Raw genomic sequence first — 24,832 nt, 5'->3', positions numbered from 1 at the left:
AAGGAAAACCAATTTAATATCGTCGATTTTCAGAAATGAATTAATAATACCTTGATGCTGAGATCAATGAAGTTTGATATGTAAACAGATCGAATTTCACAGCAAATCTGGAGGTTCAGAGACCGATTTCCACAATCTCAAGACTTTTAACTGTTCACAAACTAAAAGATAAAGGATTAAAGGATAATTTAAGACCTCGATGCATCTAAAATTTTACTCCCTCCGGTCCTATTTATAAGCAACAAAAAAAAATTCACATAGTTTAAGAAATGTAGTTAAAGTAGATAAAATACATTAAATTTGTCTTAAATCAAAATAAACTTCCAAAATTACCCTTTGCTATTAGTGTTGGAAAGTGGGAAAGAGAAAGAATAATTAATGAAACACATTTTACAAGTTAGAATTAATAAGGACATCATTGGAAAAAATTAATTAATATAGCTCAAACTTTCATTTGGTTCTTATAAAAAGGACCAAGGTTTTTCTTCTCTTTCATACTTATAAATAGGACAGGAGGGAGTATTGAGTAATAGGCAAATGAAATTTTGGGAACGAAACCACAGTTGACACTGACACTTCTACCAACAATCAGAGAGCAATTTGCCTATCCTATCATATGCTCAACATTTAATCTTATCTTATACTACTGTTAATTATTTTCGAAACTAAGAAATAGGTGGCACCTTTCATATGCTTTTGTGAATTTTTTGGAATTTTAAAATTTATCTTCTTCCTCATAATTAATTCAATTTTTCAACTATTATTTACTTCCATAATTAATAAAAAAATTCAAAATTACTTCCTTTAAATCATGGTACAAATATTTACAATTAATAAATAATTTATCTAAATGTTTACCATTGTAGAAAATTATTAAACTTTACCCAAAATCTAGACACTTGAGTTAGACACTTGGCTTCCCGAACCATATTAGTCACGTGGGGCATCTTTTTGTAAAGAAAACCGAAAATTTAAGGATGGGGGGGGGACACAGGCCAGCTCCTCCACTGCGAAGGTTCAGACACAATGGTGAAAGTCAATGGCAAGTGGGGACACGTGGTGTTCAACCGGTTTCGGTGATTTTTTTTTCGTATTTTTGTTTGAGAGGATACTATTATTTGGATCAATTTTTTTGTTTTTATTCGATTGAATCAGTTACCAACACCCATACCTAAAAGAAAGAAAAAACTCTTAAGTTTCGAAACAAATAAGGCTTAGTGATTTACCAATGGACAGACTATAACTCACATTTTAAAAGGACAGGAGATGATATGAATTTAAAAAATGGTGTGAAGAAATGGTTAAAAATGGAGAGTAAGGGGACCCTTCGAGAATCATGTTTCCCCAATTTAAAAAAACTATTCGAAAATAAAATAATAAAAGAATGCATACAAGTGTGTAACATATAACAAAGCTTTTTGAGAGTTGTAGTGGGATCGTGTCAAGGGACGATGTTGATGTAGAGCCGACTGGAAAAGAGTTGATGGTGTTGCCGGTGGAGCTGTCAGAGCCTTATAGTGTTTTGACTAGGTGCGGAGTGCCATATTGATGGAGAAGCGCTTAGACATGCAGTTTGATTGCTCATATGATGTTGCCCTTTTCAAGGTTGCATCTGAAATCAATGCTTACATATCTTAGTAAGGTAGTCGTGGGTATTGGTTTTGGTTGGTTTTAGGGGTCTTTAAGGTTTTGTGGTTTGGTCTTTGGGCGTTTGTCTTTGCGTTGGGGACTTCTTTTTCTTCTTTGATTATTTTCGGGGTTGGTAGTCGTCTTTAACAGCTAGGTTGGTTTGTTTCCGAGATTGCTGGTTTTTGGTCTCTCTTGAAGAGAGTTGTATTTCATTGTCACTTTCCTATCATTATATCTTTTGCTTTTGAAAAAAAAAACATATAATAAAGCGTGAAATTTTAAAAGCGTTTGCTTGAAAAATCACGATTTTATTACACGTCTTTACGATCAAATCATAACTGCAAAAAATGTTTGCTCACCAATCACAATGCTCCAAGTTTCAAAAAACTTAAAAGAACCGAGCCTTGAGAATAACTTTTAATACACTTGTCTCGTTCGAAAGCTGATTCACACATGTATTTATCCCAAATTGAGGTAACCATTGAAAAGGATTATTTGTCTAATTGCTCACATTTATCTCGGCCAAGGGTGGGGCTCATGTTTTGATAGACTGAAATAGTCACTGTGCTCAACATCGTATCGAAAATTTCACAACCAAGTGAATATCATGTTGGTTAGTCGAGACGATCAAAGAGATTCATCTCATCCATAATTAGTCGAGCGGAACAAACTAATGCATTCACTAAACAATTGGAGACTACTCAAACATAACCTTCATCTTGGAAGTCCTTCTTAAAGGCTCATCCCCTCAATTATATGTTATATCATACCTATAAAATACATGGTTAATCATTCATTTACAAAAACATTAATACTTATATTATCAACTTAAATATTTTTTTGAGATTTCTTCTCAAATCTAACAGTGGACATTTCCACCCGCCAAGCTCATGAACTTTACTACAGCACTAGAGCGTTCTGCCTACCTCGACCGTGTAAAAATCAGAGGGGCTTGAAGTTGAATCCATGGAAGAAACAAATGGCTTGAAGGATAAATGCAGACATTAAAAATCGCGTCTTACGTCAATGTTAACACTCTGAACGTACCTCAGGCCACACTGCGCTCAGCCCGCATGATGGGCCGGTATGCATTTGGGGCCCGCCCACGTCCGTCTTCGTCAATTGCAAGTCATGAATCTATCCTTAGACTATAAATAATCGACTATTGCAACCCCGAGAAAAATTGAGATTTCTTCTCCGTCGTCATCGATTTAGGTATGAAAGAAAATAGGGTACATATATGATGATATCTATTAACTAACGATCCCCCTCTTCTTTCTCACTGATATTCAGAAATCTCTATCTTATCCCTTAAAAAAGTAACTGGAAAAGTGATCTCACTTACTTCAGCTGCTGCAGGAGTTAGATCATCGAAAAGAAAACAAAAAACAACTACGGTTGAAAATGGCTCAAGAGTCACTGTCAGAAACCCCAGATATCTTGCCAGATCCATCTCTTTCGAGGAGCCTTTCTTTTAGCCGGCTCAACGCACAGGCACCGGAATATGTGCCCACTCGACCCACCGCACGGGCCGATTTGCTACAGCCTAGGCTTATAGTACCACCCCCGACGTCACCGTTCCATTTACCGATTCAAGGTCATGTGCCAGTCGTCCAGGTCCAAAATCACCATCATCTTACACATCAGGTTCACTACCGGTCTCATCATCACCCGCAACAATATTATGTTAGTTCTGATTCTGGTCTGCAGCAAGTTCAGCAGTCTCAAGTTGACCCAGATCACCCTCCTTCTTCCAAAACTAAGCTGTCCGATGAAGCTGGTCAGAAAATTTTGAATCAGGTAAACTTCAGTTGCCAATTTTGGAGGTGGAAGGGTGATTTTTTAATCCTTAATTGTGTGAATTGTGAAATGTTTATAAAAATGAATAATGTATGATTGGAAAGAAAAGATATGTTTGTCCCTTTTCTGGATATTGTTGCATCTCCTTTCTAGAGTAGCCTTATTTCAGGATTAAATTGTTCAACAAGCTGCAACTTTGATATATATTAGTGTTTGTCACATGGTGTATAATTCGTATACAAAAAAGCCTTTAGAACTACGAACACTTCAAATATTTGTTATCTGAAGTATTTCTCTGGATAAATGGTACCTTTTAGAAGTTTCCATAAAAGAAAGGAGAAGGGGAGTGTATTTCCTTTCAAGACTCATTTATAATACAGTGTTGATATACTACGGCTTTTAACCATAGCTCGGTTCATGATTTGGTTTGCAATTTTCTGTATGTGCTGTTCCGCAATGTGGCACTGTATCTGATATTGGGGATGCTAAAAGAAAAGGGGTAATGGGAAAACTGTATGTGATATTAGGGATGGTAAAAGAAAAGAGGTAATGGAAAAATTTGTGATGACAGCCGTAGATGCAGTATAACTATTTAGAAAATTAATAATTCTATGTGAACTATTACTATACTTCTCTGTTGTAGCAAAATATTTTACATCTTTATGATGGATATCAGGAGGCATTTGAGAAATTGATCACTTTCCATATTTAATCTTGGGAAAAGGAATTAGAGGATGGGTTAAAATCAAGCTAAGTTCTATTTTTGCAGCATATATCAATTTATGTTTATCATAAGTTCATAACACATTTCTCCATGTTGCTTCTTTCATGTTTGTTTTCCTTTAACTTGATGCTTCACAACTTGACTAGAGTTTTGGTTGGGATATGTTATGTAATAATTTGTAGGTGGAGTATTATTTCAGTGATTTAAACTTAGCTACTACTGATCATCTGATGAGGTTCATCAACAAAGATCCAGAAGGTTTTGGTAAGATAATTTTTGTTTCCTTCTTTTTTTTTACAGTGCAAGTGAACAATTGTGGACCTCATCTTTCCTTCTTTGTTTCCTGATGAGCATTTCATTCTACTTCCTGTTTAACATTATCTTTTTAAGAGACTAAGGGAGGAACAGGATTGTGCATATTTGAATATTATCATATTGAACAATGTGATGCATCGGTTTCTGTTCCTATAAGATGGTAGATGGTTTCAAATTTGATATGATATATTTTTGTAGTAGTTTTTAATGCTTTTCTAAAATTATATAGTGCCGATATCTGTTGTTGCATCTTTCAAGAAGATTAAGGCCCATATAACCAGTCACTCCCAACTTGCAACTGTTTTGAGGAACTCATCAAAGCTTGTAAGTTTGTTCATTTTCTTGCTTCACAATAACATTATAATTTTTTTTTCTGCTGTCTAGATCTTTTCATAATTTTATTGTTTCTACTTTTAATATACATCATTACTGAATTCTCCAGGTAGTTAGTGAAGATGGAAAGAAAATCAAACGCCAATGTCCCCTCACTGAGTCTGATATAGAAGAGCTACAAGTAAATTTCTCTATCATAATCTTGTGACTGACTTGAGGTGTTGTGAGACAGTTCATGATGTTGCTTTTGGTTTTATTTTCAACAAGCAATTTGCATTTTTACGACATGCTTGTGATGTAATATTTCCAAAATATGTTATGCATGATGCGCCATTGTTGTTAATGATGCTATCTCTTCTTCATTTTTCTCTTTTTTGTTTGCTTTTGCAATATTTTTTTCTCAGTCTCGCATTGTTGTCGCTGAGAACTTACCTGAGGATCATTGCCATCAGAATCTTATGAAAGTTTTTTCAGCTGTTGGGAGGTACTATTGTAGTTTCCACTGAATGACGCTTGCCATGCAAAACTTCGAATTCCTTTTATCTTACATTTTATGTGGCAGTGTGAAGACTATCCGTACCTGTCCACCTCAAACTACGAATAGTGGGGCTTCATCTGCTTCAAGATTGGGAAAAGTTGATGGCATGCCTTTATCAAACAAGGTATATGCAGCAAGCATGGCTTTATGTGCTATAGGTTCCGTCCTATTGTTATTGTCCTTTTCTTATTCATCATTTTTGTAGCATGCAGGTAGAACTTTAGGACCATATCCAATATGTACCATTGTTGCCAATCCCGGATAGCTAAGTGTAGCAGCCAACCCCAAAAACGCTGTAGTGATATGCGCATAGCGGGATGGCCACCACACTAATTTTTTATATATTTATATAAGTATACAAAATACATAAATAAATGACAAAAATACTCAACTTATGATATTCATAATTAATATTAAAAAGTCACCGGACACAGAAATCAACAAGTCTGACCAGTGAGAGATAAAAAAACTATTGAATAAAGTCAAAACCTGATTGCATAACATCGGCTAGAATCACTGTAATAAGTCTCGAACCACGAGACATAAACTGAGAACCCAACTCACAATGAACAGATCATCAAAGGTAGACGTCCAAACAGGGTCTAAGCTGAAGAATCATAAATATTAGCCATGCGTCTCAAAGAGGAGAGAGTAAACCCAAAAAGAATGTCAAAGCCGAAGTTGAAAAACTCATATCTAGAACTCCTTGGACCTTAAACATGCCAAACATGAGCATATATGGAAGGAGAAGGGGGAGGCGAGCTAGGCGAAATCGACGGTTGCCGAATCAGAGTACTGAGGTGCTTCCACGTGCCGGTGTAGGCAGGGCGTGTGAATCTAACGCACATATGAAAGGGAGGCGCGTGCTGGTGCATGCGGCGTCAGTTGGATGTCTGCTTTAAGGGTTTTTCCAATCATGAGGAGATGATTCTGACGGCGGGTCCTTGGCCGGAAGAAAAGGAGGGGAACCAGCGTGAACAGTGCACAACAATGAGAAACATCATAATATAGTCAAAACACAACAGACCCATGAACTAAACATAGCCAAAACAGAAGACCCAAAAACCAAACAGTGGAGAGAGACATCACGAAAGCAACAAAGTTCCAAGAGAGTGGAAACTTGACCAAGCAGAGAATGAGGTCGTAAGAAAATGGCTAGGGTTAATGAGCATGGAAGCGGAGGATGAGGATAAATAAAACCAAAGAGATTTGGAAAGCCCCCATGAGAGGGGACGAGTCCTCCCTACTGCAGCAGGGCCAATAGGATCGAAAACTAGCTCTGATACCAACTTGAATTTGATGAAAATATTTATGTGGATTTCATCAATATACTTGTACAATTTACAGACATACCAAAGAGATAAAAACTAAATCTATCTCTATCTTAATACATACTTTCTATGAGATAAGAGACATAAGACTAATAACAAACTCAATTTAAATAAGAGATATTCAACAGTACTCTGATATAATAATGTCATCACTTTCATAATTCGCTCATTTCTCACCAGTCGTGCAGAAGTTCTAGTGACCCTTTCATTTGGTAAGGAACTTGGTTCGACTTGATTAACGTCCTACTTAAGGTTTATTTGCTTTAACGTACCATTTTGTCCTCCCATTTTGGGAGGAATGACATGGAAAAAAAAACCAATATGTTGTACAACTATTAAACTACCTTTTTGTCTTTATTTTCCCTAATTCCAAACCACTTCAGTTGAGTCTGTGCACCCTTTTGCGCACTGGTCACCGCTGCACTCCTTCCTCTGCTCTCCGGAACCCATCATCGCCTAGTTTCTTGCTCTACTTTGTTCTTTTTCAGTTGATATATATGCATTATTTGTATTCCTTTTTGTACGTGATTTCATGCTTGACTCAACAACATTGGTTACCTATCGTCTTCGTTTTGTTCCTGTTGATCTATTGCATCTTCATGAACAGCTTTTTTTGTAATATGCTTTGTGCAGACTGAATGAGTTCGAAGGAATAACAAATTAAAAATTAATGTTGTTAAAGTAAAGTATGGTAATATAGGAATAAAAAGGTTATATCTTCCATCAACTACCCAAAAATTGGAAGTGGAACTTTGTTAATCCTGTCATAAAATATCCAAATTTTGAGTGGATTATTTACTCCATTTTTTTCTATTCTGTTCTTCAATCCATACATAGCTAAACAAAGTCCAAAATTGATTAAAAAACCATGGTTATCCCAAAGATGCAGCCAAGCCACATGGCTATCCTAGAGAAGTTAGAATGACCTTGCGGCGGTAGTAGAGAATTAGCCTGGCCATGCTGCAATCATAGAGAATCATCATGGCCCTGGGCTATCCCAGAGAATCGGCCTAGCCCTGAGGCAGTCCCAGTGAATCATCTTGGCAGGCACTACAGCAGCCTAGAAAAAGCAACCTAGCCCTAAGTCGTCTAAGAGAAAGCATTCTGGCCCTGTCATCTACAATCTCAAATTATATTATTTGATTTTATTTCTTTTTTCTGAAATGTACTTTTGTAACAACCATAAAAATTGATGAGCTTTAGCTTCAGGCGAGTATTAGATTGAAAAGATACCTTACAATATCTTTATCTTATCTTAGGTTATTTTAGAGAATCGGTTTCTATATCCTTGTATGGTCATGATCTTTCCACATTTTCTTAGGATTAGTAGTCCAATATTAGTACAACTAGGAATTAGTGCTTTACCTTTTGTATTATACTATATATTATAAATAACCATAATTACAATTTCAAAGTCTATTCTTTCTCTTCCCTCCTTACTTATCTAAAACCCCATAACTTCAATGATCATTTAAATATTTCGAGTTTTTGTTTGAATTTGATTATGGTCCATGGAAGGTCTCGGTTATGCAGCATATGACTCTCCCTACGCTGCACATCAGTAATTAGTTTACAGGCTTGACTTGATTTTCTTTTTGACCTTCTCAACGTAAATGTATCTTCTCATTCTTATTCTTTATAATAGCTTTTCAAATTTTCAACAATGTACAGCTTTTATTTCAACTGGTAGTCTTATGATATGAAGTATAGACATGCCCACTTGTGCTGCATGCCACCATTTTTGGTTTGTTGGTAAATTTAATGTTGGACATTAACTTATGCTGGTCAAACATTCAAGGGATAAGATTCCTTTCTCTCTTTTAAAGTATTTGTGAAGAGAAGATGATTTAGTGAGTCTAATGTAACTCTTTTTTTCCAGTTGCATGCATTTATTGAATATGAATCTGTTGAGCTGGCTGAGAGAGCTGTAAGTATCAATGCCTTTGCTGAGTTGGCGTGGAATTATTTTAGGCTACTTTTCCTCTGAGTTGACATTTTATGCCATATACTGATAAGATTGGGAATCATCATTCGCAGGTTGCTGAGCTGAATGATGAGGGAAACTGGCGGAGTGGCCTCCGGGTTCGTCTAATGCTTAGACGCGTGGTATGCATTTAAAATTTATTTTCCTCCATTTCATGAGTCCTAGTGTTTTGCCAATAATCTTTTGCTCCATTTCATGAATCTTATTGGCACAAGCAATCATAGCTCTTTTTGGCTTTGTTGATAAGCACATATTCGGAGTTTTTTTATTCAAACAAAAAAACATACCTACTCGCTTTTCTTGTTTTCTGTTTATTTGAAGGACGAGAAAATTATATAGGTATTGATTTTTATGGTTTAGATGTACTGTGTTGATATTTTATTACCAGTCAAAACCTGCTCAAGGTCGGGGGAAAAAGGGGCTTGATGTTGAAGTTGGCTGTGAGGAGGATCACACTTCTGTGCCTGAGCTGCAGGCAGATGATAAACAATTAGAAGATGCTTCCATTCCTGAGATTCAGCCGCATGAGCATGTGGTGAGTGCTTGCTTATTTTAATTGACTGATTATTAGTGATATGAGAGTTGTGTTTCATAACAGCAAATTATTTACACTTCTGTGCTCTCTTTTTTCGTCCCTTGTTTTCTCCATGAGTAAAGTATACATGTTCTAGATGTTTTGTGATTCTGTGCTTAGGAACAGTTTCCCGCATATGTTTAAAGTACTCCGTCATAAGAACCAAATTGGAGGTATAACTTGGTTAAGAACCAAGTTGAAGTTTGTAGTGCATTAATTATTTTTCGACAAAAATACCTTTATTTAATTGGACTTTCTCTCCCTTTCCACTCTCCAACGCATTAATGCAACAAGAACAAAAAAAGTCTTATCTCACTAAGTGAGTTCGGCTACATAGATCACAAGAACCATTGCGCTCTATCATAAATCAAAATTTGTGGAATATTATTGACAATGAGGTGGTTTTTCACAATATCTGCCAACTACATTAATGATGGAAAGAAATTAGCAAACGTGAATTGTGGGTAATTTTGGAAAGTTAATATAAATCGAAAACAAATGCTACCAACTACATCTACTACATTTGTTAATGAACTTCTTTAGATAGTTATTTGGAGTACCATTCCAAACGTGAAGAAAAATATGCTTTGGTCATTTTGGCTTTGTTGAAAACTTGAAATACATATGTGCTGTGAATAATGGTTTGTAACTGTTGCATTGCATCATACACAGCATACGTTGATGTACTATCAAGTTGTCATGTCTATATTTGTATCTGGTAGCTTGAGGACCACATTTTGTTGTATGCTTTTCTTTTTTATTGAGGCCATAATCCCTTAAACTTGGCAGGGAGAAGAGCATGGTTATGACAAAGAGAGTGGGCGGAGGAAAGGGCGTAGCAGGGGCCGGGCTAAGGGACGTGGTCGAGTTCATTGTCATCAAAATAATCGTGTGAATCACTTGGGAACACCCTCTTCACATAATTCAATTTTAACTGATCAAGTCGTTGCCAAGCAACCTCCTGGGCCACGCATGCCAGATGGTACAAGAGGATTTTCGATGGGTCGGGGGAAGCCGATAAGTGTTAATATTGTTTAATCAAGCATAAACAAGTAATTGTGCTTGTAGCTGATTATGTCTGTCTGTGCAAGAACAGAGTGATTGTGGCAGTACTAGTGTGAGGGCTGTCTGGCCGAGGCAATTCTCGATTAGTTATTTTCCTTTTTTCCATGTTTTTCTTTTATACATGCAGTGGTTAATAGAGGAGAATGTAGGAATAGGAATTAAAAGGGTTAGATCATAGTGAGGGAACATTAGATAGATAATGTGTCAAATTATCTTTTTAAGGGAGAATATATTTCGAAAATCTCCTTAAAACAATTTTATGATAAATGTAATATTTTTTGGAAAAAAAAAACTTGAACATAGTTTTGATGTTTTTAACACAAGTGAGAAAAGTTATTTTTTTACAAAAGTTGTACACATAAGTCGTATGATAATTTATTTATTTTGCTCAAAAGCTTATTCAAACGCAAATAACTTCTGGATTTTCTCTCCCTACCAAAAAAAATACTTCTGGATTTTCTCACCCTACTGTTTTTGGACAACATATATCTATATTCCCTAATCCCTCTTGTATTTTAGGTGTAAATTGAAGCCATAATGATCCCGAAATATTTGTCCAAGGCAACATAATTCAGGGTTTTTTTTATGGAATAAAATTTAAAGGGTTGTCAAATGAACTTATAATAACAAATCTTGAATAGTGCTACAACAATGCACATATGCATAAGAAAATGTAGAATGAGCATGCACACTCAAGCTGGCATAACTAGTAGAAGAACATGAGACCCTTAGGCGCCATACGGTAGTCCCCTAAATTGACTTATGAGTGAAGAGAACAAATCTTGAATAGTGCTACAACAATGTACATATACATAAGAAAATGTAGAATGAGCATGCACACTCAAGCTGGCATAACCGGTAGAAGAACATGAAACCCTTAAGCGTCATACGGTAGTCCCCTAAATTGACTTATGAGTGAAGAGAACATATCATTTTATGCAACATTCCTATATACAAAAAACTCGATTGACTTTACCGAAGTTGTAAGCTGTGTGTCTGGAAAGGAAGACCATCATGGTCTCGATGACACTAACAGATGCCAATTAAGCAGCTTTGAAAAAACATGAAGAAGATAAGGATGCTTTTGAAGATTCCAAACATGTCTTAACTAAATCTAAGTAGGAAGCTAAAAGCATTTACTATAGAATTGAGGTGGTAAAGATGGCGACAAAGGAAATGTGACAGTTGTAGGAGGCATCACCACAACATGAAACGAGAATTGCAGAGGAGAGTGGTGGTCGTCGTCGACAAAAAGCGGTGGTTGCGATTCGTGGCTAGTGGCTTGAGGCCATAATTGGTGGTGCAGGCTTGGAGTGCGAGCTGGCTGGTGCTGATAGTGGGATTTAGTGGTGGTCACAAATCTAGCGATGAGGGAAGAAACTGGCGATGGACAGTGGTGGTCGCAAATCTACAGTTGACGACAAATGTCGGTGGTGACCATAAATCTAGTGATGAGGAAAAAAGCGGCGAGTGGACGGTGATGGCCGCATATCTTCTGCTAACGGCAAGCGGGTTGTGGTTAACAAGCAGTGAAGGGAGGATGGTGGTAGTGTTGGTAAAACAAGGAGAAAGGAAAAAAGAACCACTTATTTGGATGATAAAAAATCTAATGTGGGAAACAAACACCTAAAGGCAGTAGGAGAAAAGCCTCGCTAATTGAGAATGAGAACCCCTATGAGGAATGATGGATTGTTTAATCAACTCTAAATGATTAACAAGACATGACAAGAGTGTGATGTATAAGCTACTTAAAATATTGAATTCATTGCCACTACACTACTGCCTCCATCACCACTTTTGCTACTGCCATTGATATCGCCAGTGCCACCACCGCCGCCACTGCTGCCCCCACCACCACTTCCTACAGCCACCACCACCTTCCTCCACCGTCACCACCACTCCCACTACCACCGCCACCATTACCGGTGCAACGCCGTCGCCACTGCCCATCACTATCATTTTCACCACCCACTAACACCATCCTCATTTTTATACTATCTATCATTATTCAATATTTCATGAAATATATGATTATATTAACTTAAACTATATGATAGACTATACAATGTATGACCAAACACTGTATAATATTAAATTTTTATCAGATCTTATCCTATCTGACGTAACATTATAAGACTTATACTATCATACTTTATACTAGGTGCCCACTAGGGTGGACTCTTTAAAAATTGGTCCACCGGTAGTCCACCCGTTAATTACCGTTAGATTTTGGAATCTAGGAATATTCCTTAGATGGATGGCTAGGATTGAGAGGATGATAAAAGGGCAAAAATGTAATATACTTTATTTTATTAATTAAGAAATAAAACAAAAATAATAATTTCTTCCAGATTTCATCAAATAAGTATTAGATTTCAACAAATTTCATCAAGTATCATCAAATCCCAGATTACCAGTATCATGAAATCCATATATGTCCATACTCATCAACCAAACATGTAGAAAAAAAAAACTAAAGAAGCTTTGAATTAATAAAAGAAACAACTTTTCTTATAAATTGGATGAATCAAACTTCAATTCTACAATTTTTCCCAAAATATAACAGTATCAGAAAAGAAAAAAAAAATCAGCGACAAAAGCGGCGAGGGAGGAGCGACATTGGAGTCTCCGCCGTCACCGACGGCAGAAGGTTTGGCCTTGACGGAGTTTTGTCCACCACTGTCGCGCCGTGAGAGCGAGCGAAGAAAGAAAGCGTCGTGAGAGTTGTGTGAAAATGTCACGGTGATAACATACCCTTAACCCATCTTCCCAATCCGACATCGACAAGATCGAGAATCTCATCCACGCATCTCCGGCCACCGTCTTCCCCGCCAGACCACCCAGTCCCCCACGCGCCTCCATCCCCGTCACCACCTCCTCGCTCCTCTTCCTCCCAAATCCTCCTCCTCCTCCTGCCAACCCCCAGTTCCAAAACCCATCTCTCTCCCTCCTATTCCTCCTCCCTCCACCCGACCTGAAATCTCTTCCTCCGGCTTCGGACCCGCCCCCAACACCCTCACTGAGATCGTCTGGGACATCGTCAAGCACGATCTGGAAAAATCGCTCTCTTTCTCACCAACAACGATAAAGGTAAAATCGAAGCCTTAAGCAGTGTTGTGTTTTTCTTGCCGTGACTGAAAGTGGTTATGGTCCCATCACCGATGTCGACGTCGCCGGAGAGGATGGAGGATTTGGATCTGGTGTTGTGGGTCTGGTGAAGAACGAGCAGAAGGGGGAGAAGAAGAGAAGATCCAGATCTGGTGAAAGAGAAGAAGGATTTTAGGGTTAAAATTTTTTTTAACAGGTAAATTACTAAAATCACCCTTGGTCCATGGGTGGACCAATTTTTAAAGAATCCACCCTAGTGGGCACCTTTATACTATACAACATACCAAACGAGTTCTTATTAAACGATCCAAATTCTTCACAAGATAGGTGTCTCTAGCAGGCACTCTTTTAACGCCAAGCAGTCATGTCCAATCCTTTACTTACCACCGTGATTTCTATAGCTAGATGATTCAATCTTCAATTGCTTAATACTGCTTGTGGAGTGTTCCATGTCATCACAACTCCAAACAAAATATCTAGGGCTGAGAAACGGTCGGTTTCGGGCCGTAAAAGCTAAATCCGATCGAAACCGTAACACGGTCCGTCTCCGACCGAATAGAGCGTCGAGTTTGTTGGGTTACAGGTTAGTCGGCGAGCGGGTTCACGGGCGGGTTTTTGTCGGATTTGTGGGTTGGAACCTTTATCGCCCAAACCCAGAAATCTTCACCAAAAATAAGAAAAAATATTGCAGATGAGGGGTTTGTTGTAGTCTCAGTGGTGGTTTAAGGGGTTGTGAAGCAGATGAATGATGGTGAAGCTTCCATGGCGTCGCAGCGTTGTGCACCGCTTGGATTCACCAAAAGGAGAAAGAGATGAAAATCGATTATTAGGAAGTTCTCTTTCTGTAAGATCAAGTTTTGATCTAGTAGTACAACTCTATGTTTTGATGATTACAAGTTAACCTTTTGATATGAACAATTGTGGTACTCTAACGTGTTTTTATGAGTGTGCTATTTACAGGCTCTGACCTCAACTCAATCTCACACAAATCAGAAGCACTGTGTATAAAGAGCAACCCAAGCAACGCTTTCGCATTCACCATGTTCAGTATGAACAGTGGAAAAGCTTCAGAAGTTCTGAAGTTATACAAACTCTGATGTGGACTCAGTCACTAGAAGCTCTGAAGATCCAGAAAGTCTGATAACCAAGAAACACTGAAGGCTCAGATATTCTGATGGTGTAGAAGACTCTGAAGATCCAGAAGCTGATTAGTGAAATTCTGTTGTCCAGAAGCAAGATACTCTGAAGACCATGTTCTTCCCTCTGAGTTCAGAATCAGAAGAAACAATGGTCAGAGGATCTGGGCTTTCCCTCTGACTCTGATCAACCGGCTTCACAAGTTCCAATATGAAGCATCCCCTGATCAGAAGTCTCCTAGGTTTAAAGGTCAAGTCGCTATCCAAGTACAAAAGCAAATGTACCTTCCTGACGACCTACCTAACAGTCTCAGACACATCAGAAGCTGGATTTTCCAGAACTGCCCTCCAACGGTAGCATTTCTCATGCAACGCTCAACCCTAATCCTTGGAGTATATAAAGAGGCTGAAGACTGAAAGAAACGGCTAGAAGCATTCACATACGCGCAAGACAAACTTAAATTCTTCTAAGCTTTCTTTCATCTGAAATTCATTGAGTTTACTATTAGCTTTTTAGAAGCAAATCTCTTGTAAACAATTCTTTGATAAACAGTTTGTTTAGTTCCTTTAGGAGATCAAGGTTGATCGAATCCTAGAGAAGACTAAGAGAGTGAATATTAGTGTGAGCTAAGTCAGTGTAATTGTTAGTCACTTGTAGGTTTCAAGTGCAGTTGTAACTCTTACCTGATTAGTGGATTGCCTTCATTCTAAGAAGGAAGAAATCACCTTAACGGGTGGACTGGAGTAGCTTGAGTGATTTATCAAGTGAACCAGGATAAAATCCTTGTGTGCTTTTCTATCTCTTATCTTTAGCACTTAAGTTCTCGAAAGATTTGTCTAAATCTTTAAGGTGGAAGCTTTATACTGAAAACGTTATTCAAACCCCCCCTTTCTACCGTTTTTCATACCTTCAATTGGTATCAGAGCGCAAGTTCTGATTACCACACCTAACAGTGTTCAGTGATCCGGGCCGGTGTGAAAAACAATGGCTGCCACCACCAGTGAAACTCAAAGAGATGGTTACAATGCAAAGCCTCCTATGTTCGACGGTCAAAGGTTCGAATATTGGAAAGATAGACTGGAAAGTTTCTTTCTGGGTTTCGATGCAGATCTCTGGGATATTATTGTGGATGGCTACGAGCGTCCAGTTGATGAAGATGGCAAGAAGATCCCAAGGTCAGAGATGACTGCAGATCAAAAGAAGCTGTACTCACAACATCACAATGCAAGAGCAATTCTTCTAAGTGCTATTTCCTATGAAGAGTACCAGAAGATTACAGATCGTGAGTTTGCGAAAGGCATTTTCGAATCTCTGAAGATGTCTCATGAAGGAAACAAGAAAGTCAAAGAATCAAAGGCATTGTCTTTGATCCAAAAGTATGAATCCTTCATCATGGAGCCAAATGAGTCCATTGAAGAAATGTTCTCCAGATTTCAGTTGCTTGTAGCTGGCATACGACCTCTCAACAAGAGCTACACAACAAAAGATCATGTCATAAGGGTCATCAGGTGTCTTCCTGAAAGTTGGATGCCTTTAGTGACTTCAATAGAGCTCACGAGAGACGTTGAGAATATGAGTTTAGAAGAACTCATCAGCATTTTGAAATGCCATGAGCTGAAGCGCTCAGAGATGCAAGATCTGAGGAAAAAGTCCATAGCCTTGAAATCTAAATCTGAAAAGGCTAAGGTTGAGAAGTCAAAAGCTCTTCAAGCTGAAGAAGAGGAATCTGAAGAAGCATCAGAAGATTCTGATGAAGATGAGCTGACTCTGATCTCCAAGAGACTCAATCGCATCTGGAAGCACAGGCAGAGCAAATACAAAGGCTTTGGAAAGGCAAAAGGAAAGTCTGAATCCTCAGGTCAGAAGAAGTCCTCACTTAAGGAAGTCACATGCTTTGAGTGCAAAGAATCAGGGCACTACAAAAGTGACTGTCCAAGATTGAAGAAGGACAAGAAGCCAAAGAAGCACTTCAAGACAAAGAAGAGTCTGATGGTGACATTTGATGAATCAGAGTCAGAGGATGTTGACTCTGATGGTGAAGTCCAAGGACTCATGGCCATTGTCAAAGACAAGGAAGCAGAGTCAAAGGGAGCTGTTGACTCTGACTCAGAATCAGAAGGAGATCCTAACTCAGACGATGAAAATGAGGTATTCGCTTCTTTCTCTACCTCTGAACTGAAACATGCATTGTCTGATATTATGGATAAGTATAACTCCTTATTGTCTAAGCATAAGAAGCTGAAAAAGAACTTATCTGCTGTTTCCAAGACTCCTTCTGAACATGAGAAAATTATTTCTGAGTTGAAAAATGATAATCATGCCTTGATCAATTCTAACTCTGTGCTTAAGAACCAGATTGCTAAGTTAGAAGAAATTGTTGCCTGTGATGCCTCTGATTGTAGAAATGAATCTAAGTATGAAAAGTCTTTTCAAAGATTCCTAGCTAAAAGCGTGGATAGAAGCTTAATGGCTTCAATGATCTATGGCGTAAGCAGAAATGGAATGCATGACATTGGCTATTCTAAACCAATTAGAAATGAGCCCTCTGTGTCTAAAGCTAAATCCTTGTATGAATGCTTTGTTCCCTCTGGTACCATATTGCCTGATCCTGTACCTGCTAAAGTTGCTAAAAACCCTCTTAAAAAGGGATCTTTCTCTATGACTAAATATCATGCAAATATTCCTTTAAAATATCATGTTGAGACACCCAAGGTGATCAGAACCTCTGGGGTAACTTACAAGAGAGGACCCAGAAAGTGGGTACCTAAGGACAAGATTATCTATGTTGCAGATATCCTTGATAGCTCCACTAAAACACCAATCATGGTATCTGGACAGTGGATGCTCGCGTCACATGACGGGAGAAAGGCGTATGTTCCGAGAGCTGAAACTTAAGCCTGGAGGCGAAGTTGGCTTTGGAGGAAATGAAAAGGGTAAAATTGTTGGTACTGGCACTATTTGTGTAGATAGTAGTCCATGCATTGATAATGTGTTATTGGTAGACGGCTTAACACATAACTTATTGTCTATAAGTCAATTAGCTGACAAGGGTTATGATGTTATATTCAATCAAAAGTCCTGCCGGGTTGTAAGTCAAATCGATGGCTCTGTTCTGTTTAACAGCAAAAGGAAGAACAACATTTATAAGATCAGATTATCTGAGTTGGAGGCTCAGAATGTGAAGTTCCTTCTGTCTGTTAATAAAGAGCAGTGGGTATGGCATAGACGGTTAGGGCATGCCAGTATGAGAAAGATTTCTCAGCTGAGCAAGCTAAACCTTGTCAGGGGCTTACCCAATCTGAAGTTCGCTTCAGACGCTCTTTGTGAAGCATGTCAGAAAGGCAAATTCACAAAAGTCCCTTTCAAGGCAAAGAATGTTGTCTCAACCTCAAGGCCGTTAGAACTTCTGCATATCGACCTTTTTGGACCAGTGAAAACTGAGTCTATAGGTGGCAAGAGATATGGGATGGTTATCGTTGATGACTATAGCCGCTGGACATGGGTAAAGTTTCTAACCCGCAAGGATGAGTCTCATACTGTGTTCTCTACCTTCATTGCTCAAGTGCAAAACGAGAAGGCTTGTAGGATTGTGCGTGTCAGAAGTGACCATGGTGGAGAGTTTGAGAATGACAAATTTGAGAGTCTGTTTGATTCCTATGGAATTGCACATGATTTCTCTTGTCCCAGAACTCCTCAACAAAATGGTGTTGTTGAGAGGAAGAACAGAACTCTTCAGGAGATGGCTAGAACCATGCTCCAAGAAACTGGCATGGCTAAGCACTTTTGGGCAGAGGCAGTAAATACAGCATGTTACATTCAGAACAGAATCTCTGTGAGACCAATTATGAATAAGACTCCTTATGAATTGTGGAAGAACATAAAACCCAACATTTCTTATTTTCATCCTTTTGGCTGTGTTTGTTATGTTCTCAATACTAAGGATAGATTGCATAAATTTGATGCTAAGTCTTCTAAGTGTCTATTACTCGGTTACTCTGAGAGATCTAAAGGTTTTAGATTTTATAATACTGATGCTAAGACTATTGAAGAATCTATTCATGTTAGAATTGACGATAAGCTTGACTCTGACCAGTCAAAGCTAGTTGAAAAGTTTGCAGATTTAAGCATTAATGTTTCTGACAAAGGCAAAGCTCCAGAGGAAGTTGAGCCAGAGGAAGATGAACCAGAGGAAGAAGCTGGTCCCTCTAACTCACAAACTCTGAAGAAGAGCAGAATCACTGCAGCTCACCCTAAGGAATTGATTCTGGGCAACAAAGACGAACCAGTCAGAACCAGATCTGCCTTCAGACCCTCTGAAGAGACCTTGCTCAGTCTGAAAGGATTGGTGTCCTTAATTGAACCCAAGTCCATAGATGAAGCTCTTCAGGACAAGGATTGGATTCTGGCCATGGAAGAAGAATTGAATCAATTCTCCAAGAACGATGTTTGGAGCTTAGTGAAGAAGCCTGAGAGTGTCCATGTTATTGGAACGAAATGGGTATTCAGAAACAAGCTGAATGAGAAAGGAGAAGTAGTCAGAAACAAAGCAAGGCTAGTTGCTCAAGGCTACAGCCAGCAGGAAGGAATAGACTACACTGAAACATTTGCTCCAGTAGCAAGACTGGAGGCAATCAGACTGTTGATCTCTTTCTCAGTAAATCACAACATAGTTCTACATCAGATGGACGTGAAGAGTGCCTTTCTAAATGGTTATATTTCAGAGGAAGTCTATGTTCATCAACCCCCAGGTTTTGAAGATGAGAAGAAACCAGACCATGTGTTCAAATTGAAGAAATCACTCTACGGTCTGAAGCAAGCTCCCAGAGCATGGTATGAGAGACTCAGCTCATTCCTTCTGGAGAATGAGTTTGTAAGGGGTAAAGTAGATACAACTCTTTTTTGCAAGACTTATAAAGATGATATCTTAATTGTGCAAATTTATGTTGATGATATTATATTTGGCTCTGCTAATCAATCTCTATGCAAAGAATTTTCTGAGATGATGCAGGCTGAATTTGAGATGAGTATGATGGGAGAATTAAAGTACTTTCTGGGAATACAAGTTGATCAAACACCAGAAGGAACATATATCCATCAGAGCAAGTACACTAAAGAACTTCTGAAGAAGTTCAATATGCTGGAATCTACAGTGGCCAAGACTCCAATGCATCCTACATGCATTCTGGAGAAAGAAGATAAAAGTGGTAAAGTATGTCAGAAGCTCTATCGTGGCATGATAGGTTCACTTCTATACTTAACTGCATCTAGGCCAGACATACTATTTAGTGTTCATTTATTTGCTCGTTTCCAATCAGATCCAAGGGAAACCCACTTAACTGCTGTTAAGAGGATCCTAAGGTATCTGAAAGGCACCACTAACCTTGGCTTGATGTATAAGAAAACATCAGAGTATAAGCTTTCAGGTTACTGTGATGCTGATTATGCTGGAGATAGAATAGAGAGAAAAAGTACTTCTGGAAATTGTCAATTTCTGGGAAGCAATCTAGTCTCATGGGCAAGCAAGAGGCAATCAACCATTGCACTATCAACTGCAGAGGCAGAATATATCTCAGCAGCAATATGCAGCACTCAGATGCTCTGGATGAAACATCAGCTGGAGGATTATCAGATCCTTGAGAGCAATATCCCAATCTATTGTGATAACACTGCTGCAATCTCATTGAGTAAGAATCCTATCTTGCATTCAAGGGCAAAGCACATTGAGGTAAAGTATCACTTTATTAGAGATTATGTGCAGAAGGGCGTACTTCTTCTGAAGTTTGTTGATACTGACCATCAATGGGCAGATATCTTTACAAAGCCCTTAGCAGAAGATAGATTTAATTTTATTCTGAAAAATCTGAACATGGACTTTTGTCCAGAGTGAAGATGGATCAGAACCTCTAACTATGATACTTCTTGATCAGAAGATGTCTAGTCCAGAAGGTAACTCAATCAGAGTGTGTGTACCCATTGGTACTGACTCTGAAGCTGAGACAGCAACACGTGTGTCAGTATTTCTGATGCATAGTTCCTTGTGCCCGTGTGACAGTCTGTTATGATTGCGTGTAGATATGCTTCTCTCCTGTGTGTGATTTGTGTATTTACTGTTACTATCTATCTTTAATTTTCAACCGTTGATCTTAAAGTGCTTTTTGAATCAACAACGGTTATTTGTCAAAACCCACTATACACACACTATCTCGTTCACTTCCGGTTTTTACTCTCGCTCTCTCTGCTTTTTCGAAACCGCTTATCCTCGTTTTCTCTCTCGATCTCTCTTCATCTTTCAACCTTCACCTTCTACCTCAAACCTTCAACCGCTTCAAAAATGGTGAGTCAAACCAGAAGAACTACTGCAGATGCAACCCAGTTCCCTCACATGGTAGTTGGTCTAGCAACGTGTCAAAGGGGCCCTGAGAATCCGACACAAGATCAAGGTCAAGCTCAAGAGCAGATTCTTCCAATTGCAGAACGGGGCTGTGCCGTTCACTGCGTATTTGCTCCTGAGGAACTTCAAGTCCTGGCAGAATGGAGATTCGACCTCGACAAACTGGCTACAAATGGGTATGATCTTCGTCCTGAAGTCCAAGTTCAAGGTTGGGGAAATTACTTCAACAGACTTCGAGGACCGGTGTATGAGAAACTGGTCAAGGAATTCTGGAAGCACGCCGACTGCGATGATACTCAGGTGGTATCTCACATTCTTGGAAGAAAGATCATCATCACAGAGAAGTCTTTCGTGAATTTGCTGGGTGCAGACACTGCTTTTGGGTATCGTTTCCAACTCACGGAATCGAAGCTGAAACCCAGCACCAAGGATACAATCAACCAGGCCCTGTACACCAATTACAAACCGGGCAAGACGAATTGCAAGGTGATGGACCTTCATCCCAAGCTCAGGATCTGGCACAAAATTTTGCTCCACTGCATAAACCAGAGACCAAAGGGCAGTTCCCCAGACTACATCAACTTCAACCAGAAGGTGATGTTGTTCTTCATCCAAGACCAGAAGAATATCTGCCTTCCCTACTTCCTGTTCTCCTACTTGAAGGAATGTATCCGGAAGTCTCGCACCACTGCCTCCATCAAGTCAGCGATCAAGTATATTCCCTTCGGGAGACTTTTGTTTGATCTCTTCATTGAGAGTGGCCTCGTTCAAGATCTGATAAATGCTGGATGCACAGAGGATCTGAGCACCATTGTCAATGATGTCTTCACGGCAAACTCTCTAAAGAAGATGGGCCTAATCAAGAAGAAGATTGCTCCTGCCCATGAAGACACATCCTCTGAGATCAGAAGTAGAAGGATGCCTCTGAATGACTACCCTCTGTGGACTCAGGCAGACAATCCTGACGCCATTAGGTGCTATGTTGAATACCTAAGGGCTCAAGGATTCGAAATTGATCTCGATGACTTCTTCAGCAGACTGCCGCCAGCTCTAGAGTTTCCTTCTCCTCCCAAGAAGAAAGTTCAGAGGAAGATGATCCTAGAAGAATCTTCTGAGGAATCAGATGTTCCTCTGATCAAAAAGAAGAAGGCTGGTCAATCCAAGAGGAAGCAAGATGAAACCAGCAAGCCTGATGATGGTGATGATGGTGATAATGAGGATGGTCCTCCTAAGAAGAAGAAGAAGCAGGTCAGAATCGTGGTGAAGCCTACTCGGGTGGAACCAGCTGCTGAAGTGGTCAGAAGGACTGAACCTCCTGCCAGAGTGACAAGATCATCAGCACTTTCAAGTAAGTCTGCCATTGCTTCTGATGATGATTTGAATTTATTTGATGCACTTCCCATATCTGCCATGCTCAAACACTCTTCAAATCCCCTCACTCCTATTCCTGAATCCCAACCAGCTGCACAAACCACCTCTCCACCACATTCCCCAAGGTCTTCGTTCTTTCAACCTTCCCCTACTGAAGCACCTCTCTGGACTTTGCTCCAGAACCAACCCTCTAGGTCAGAAGAACCTACCTCTCCCATCACCATTCAGTACAACCCATTAGCTTCTGAACCCATCATTCATGAACAACCAGAGCCTACCCACACAGAACCTGGACCCAGAACCTCTGATCACTCTGTCCCAAGAGCATCAGAACGACTGGCTCCCAGACCTACGGATACAGACTCTTCCACAGCCTTTACCCCTGTATCCTTCCCAACCAATGTTGCTGACTCTTCTCCCTCCAATAACTCTGAATCCATTAGAAAATTCATGGAGGTCAGAAAAGAAAAGGTGTCTACCTTAGAAGAGTATTATCTCACTTGTCCAAGCCCTAGGAGATATCCTGGCCCTAGACCTGAACGTCTAGTTGACCCAGATGAACCTATCTTGGCCAATCCTTTACAAGAGGCAGACCCTTTGTCTCAACAAGCTCACCCTGCCCAGACCAACAAGAGCCTATTCAACCAGAACCTGAACCAGAACAATCTGTGTCTAACCAATCCTCGGTTAGATCACCTCATCCTCTGGTTGAAACTTCAGAACCTCACCTTGGACCCTCTGAACCCAATGCTCAAATGTCTAACATTGGTTCTCCACAAGGTGTCTCTGAAGCTCACAACAGCAATCACCCAGCCTCTCCTGAAACCAACCTCTCCATAATTCCTTACACTCACCTCCGACCCACATCTCTCTCTGAGTGCATCAATATTTTCTATCATGAAGCCTCCTTGAGGCTACGCAATGTGCACGGTCAGACTGACCTCAGTGAGAATGCTGAACGTGTGGCTGATGAGTGGAACACTCTGGGCACTTGGCTGGTGGCTCAAGTTCCAATTATGATGCAGCTCCTGCATGCAGAGGGAAGTCAGAGGATTGAGGCTGCAAAGCAAAGGTTTGCTCGAAGGGTGGCTCTTCATGAACAAGAACAGAGACATAAGCTTCTTGAAGCTATTGAAGAAGCCAAGAGAAAGAAAGCTCAAGCAGAAGAAGCTGCACGTCAAGCAGCAGCTCAAGCTGAACAAGCCAGATTAGAGGCAAAACGACTTGAAGCTGAGGCTGAAGCTCTTAGATGCCAAGCACTTGCACCAGTAGTGTTTACTCCTGCTGCTTCTGCTTCTATTCCAGATCATCAAGCTGCTCAGAATGTTCCTTCCGGTTCTACTCAGTCAAGCTCATCCAGACTCGACATCATGGAACAACGTCTTGACATTCATGAATCCATGCTGATTGAAATGAAGCACATGATGATGGAACTTCTGCGGCGAACTGATAAACCCTAGTTTTAGGATCTCCTCGTTTTTCTTTTTCTTTAACGTTGTTTTATTTTTGTTAACTTCTGTTTCTTTTTATTTATTTATTCTACTTTGTTCGTTTGTGATTATCTATGCATTACTATATATATTTGTGTCACAAATGTTTGCAAAATCTTTTTATTCATAATATCTTTATGTTTACATCATACATTCTTTCCCTAAAAGTCTAGAATGGCGGATCCCTCCTTATTCTTCTGCACTCCTGGCGCTGCTCTGACCTATCCTTCTCCAGACGCTCCAGTGCATGCTGGATGTTGTTGAGCCTGTCCTTTAGCTCATCCCTCTCCAGAATCTCTTCTGCGGTCTTGAGCTTCTCTTCCAAACTCTTTTTTTCTTCCAGCAGCTTGAGTTCAAGCCGGCTGAGTTCTTGCACCTCCTCCACGAAGGCAAGAAATTCCCTCAGGTCTCTCTTCAACTCTGGACGCAGGTCCTCCTCCAGCAGTGTCCGTGTCAGCTCCGCGATGGTCGTTGTACCCTCTGGATGCCTGATGTTAAGGAACAAGTCCTCCTCGAAGGCCTTCTTCCTCAGCTCTTCTAGTGCTACGATGTATGATGCCATTTTTTTTTCCTTACTGATAATTGTTCGAGGTGTGAAGCTTACCTTTCTCTCCAACGCTTTATATAGGCTTCACTTTCTCTCTGAAAGTTAATGCTCCTACAGTTTCTCGAGGTTAAGTTCTTGGTAACTGACCCTTCTCTTTACTCCCTTGACCGGTGGTAAACCGTTCTTCTCTTGCATTAACTCTTCTATTTATTTCGCCTAACTCTGATTCTTGCATCGTTTTCATTTTTCTTTAAACTTAGACCTTCTCTAAGGGGGAGTACCTTGTACTTCAGCTAAGTTTTTCACACCCCCAGCTTTTTGCTTATGACAAAAAGGGGGAGTAAACCCAGTTTTTTGATGTGTAAGATGTGTTATTGTGATTTATTTTTTCTTTTGGAGAATTTAAGAGTTCCACCTTCATGACCATAGATGTGTCACTGGGCAAATACAAGGAATACATTTCACTTCTTCTGAAGTGATTCTAAGTTGACTCTG

General features: G+C 39.6%; 1 protein-coding gene across 2 annotated transcripts; it reads left to right on the top strand.

Annotated features, from left to right (window-relative positions):
- Positions 1 to 2,651: 2,651 nt before the first annotated feature.
- Positions 2,652 to 10,398, top strand: LOC130731475 (la-related protein 6B). Of its 2 annotated transcripts, XM_057583786.1 has the most exons (11): positions 2,652 to 2,844; positions 2,989 to 3,429; positions 4,336 to 4,417; positions 4,698 to 4,792; positions 4,911 to 4,982; positions 5,206 to 5,285; positions 5,364 to 5,463; positions 8,550 to 8,597; positions 8,708 to 8,776; positions 9,043 to 9,189; positions 10,018 to 10,398. In XM_057583786.1, exons 2-11 carry the CDS (start codon positions 3,034 to 3,036, stop codon positions 10,264 to 10,266), a joined length of 1,338 nt encoding a protein of 445 aa, XP_057439769.1. In that variant the 5' UTR covers positions 2,652 to 2,844; positions 2,989 to 3,033; the 3' UTR covers positions 10,267 to 10,398. The 2 variants fall into 2 exon arrangements, with proteins under 2 accessions (XP_057439769.1, XP_057439767.1); XM_057583784.1 differs by having other exon boundaries at positions 2,653 to 3,429.
- The last annotated feature ends 14,434 nt before the right edge of the window (positions 10,399 to 24,832 follow it).

Source organism: Lotus japonicus, chromosome 1, assembly GCF_012489685.1.
Source record: "Lotus japonicus ecotype B-129 chromosome 1, LjGifu_v1.2".
Lineage (NCBI taxonomy): Eukaryota > Viridiplantae > Streptophyta > Magnoliopsida > Fabales > Fabaceae > Lotus > Lotus japonicus.
This window is presented reverse-complemented; position numbering and strand designations above follow the sequence as displayed.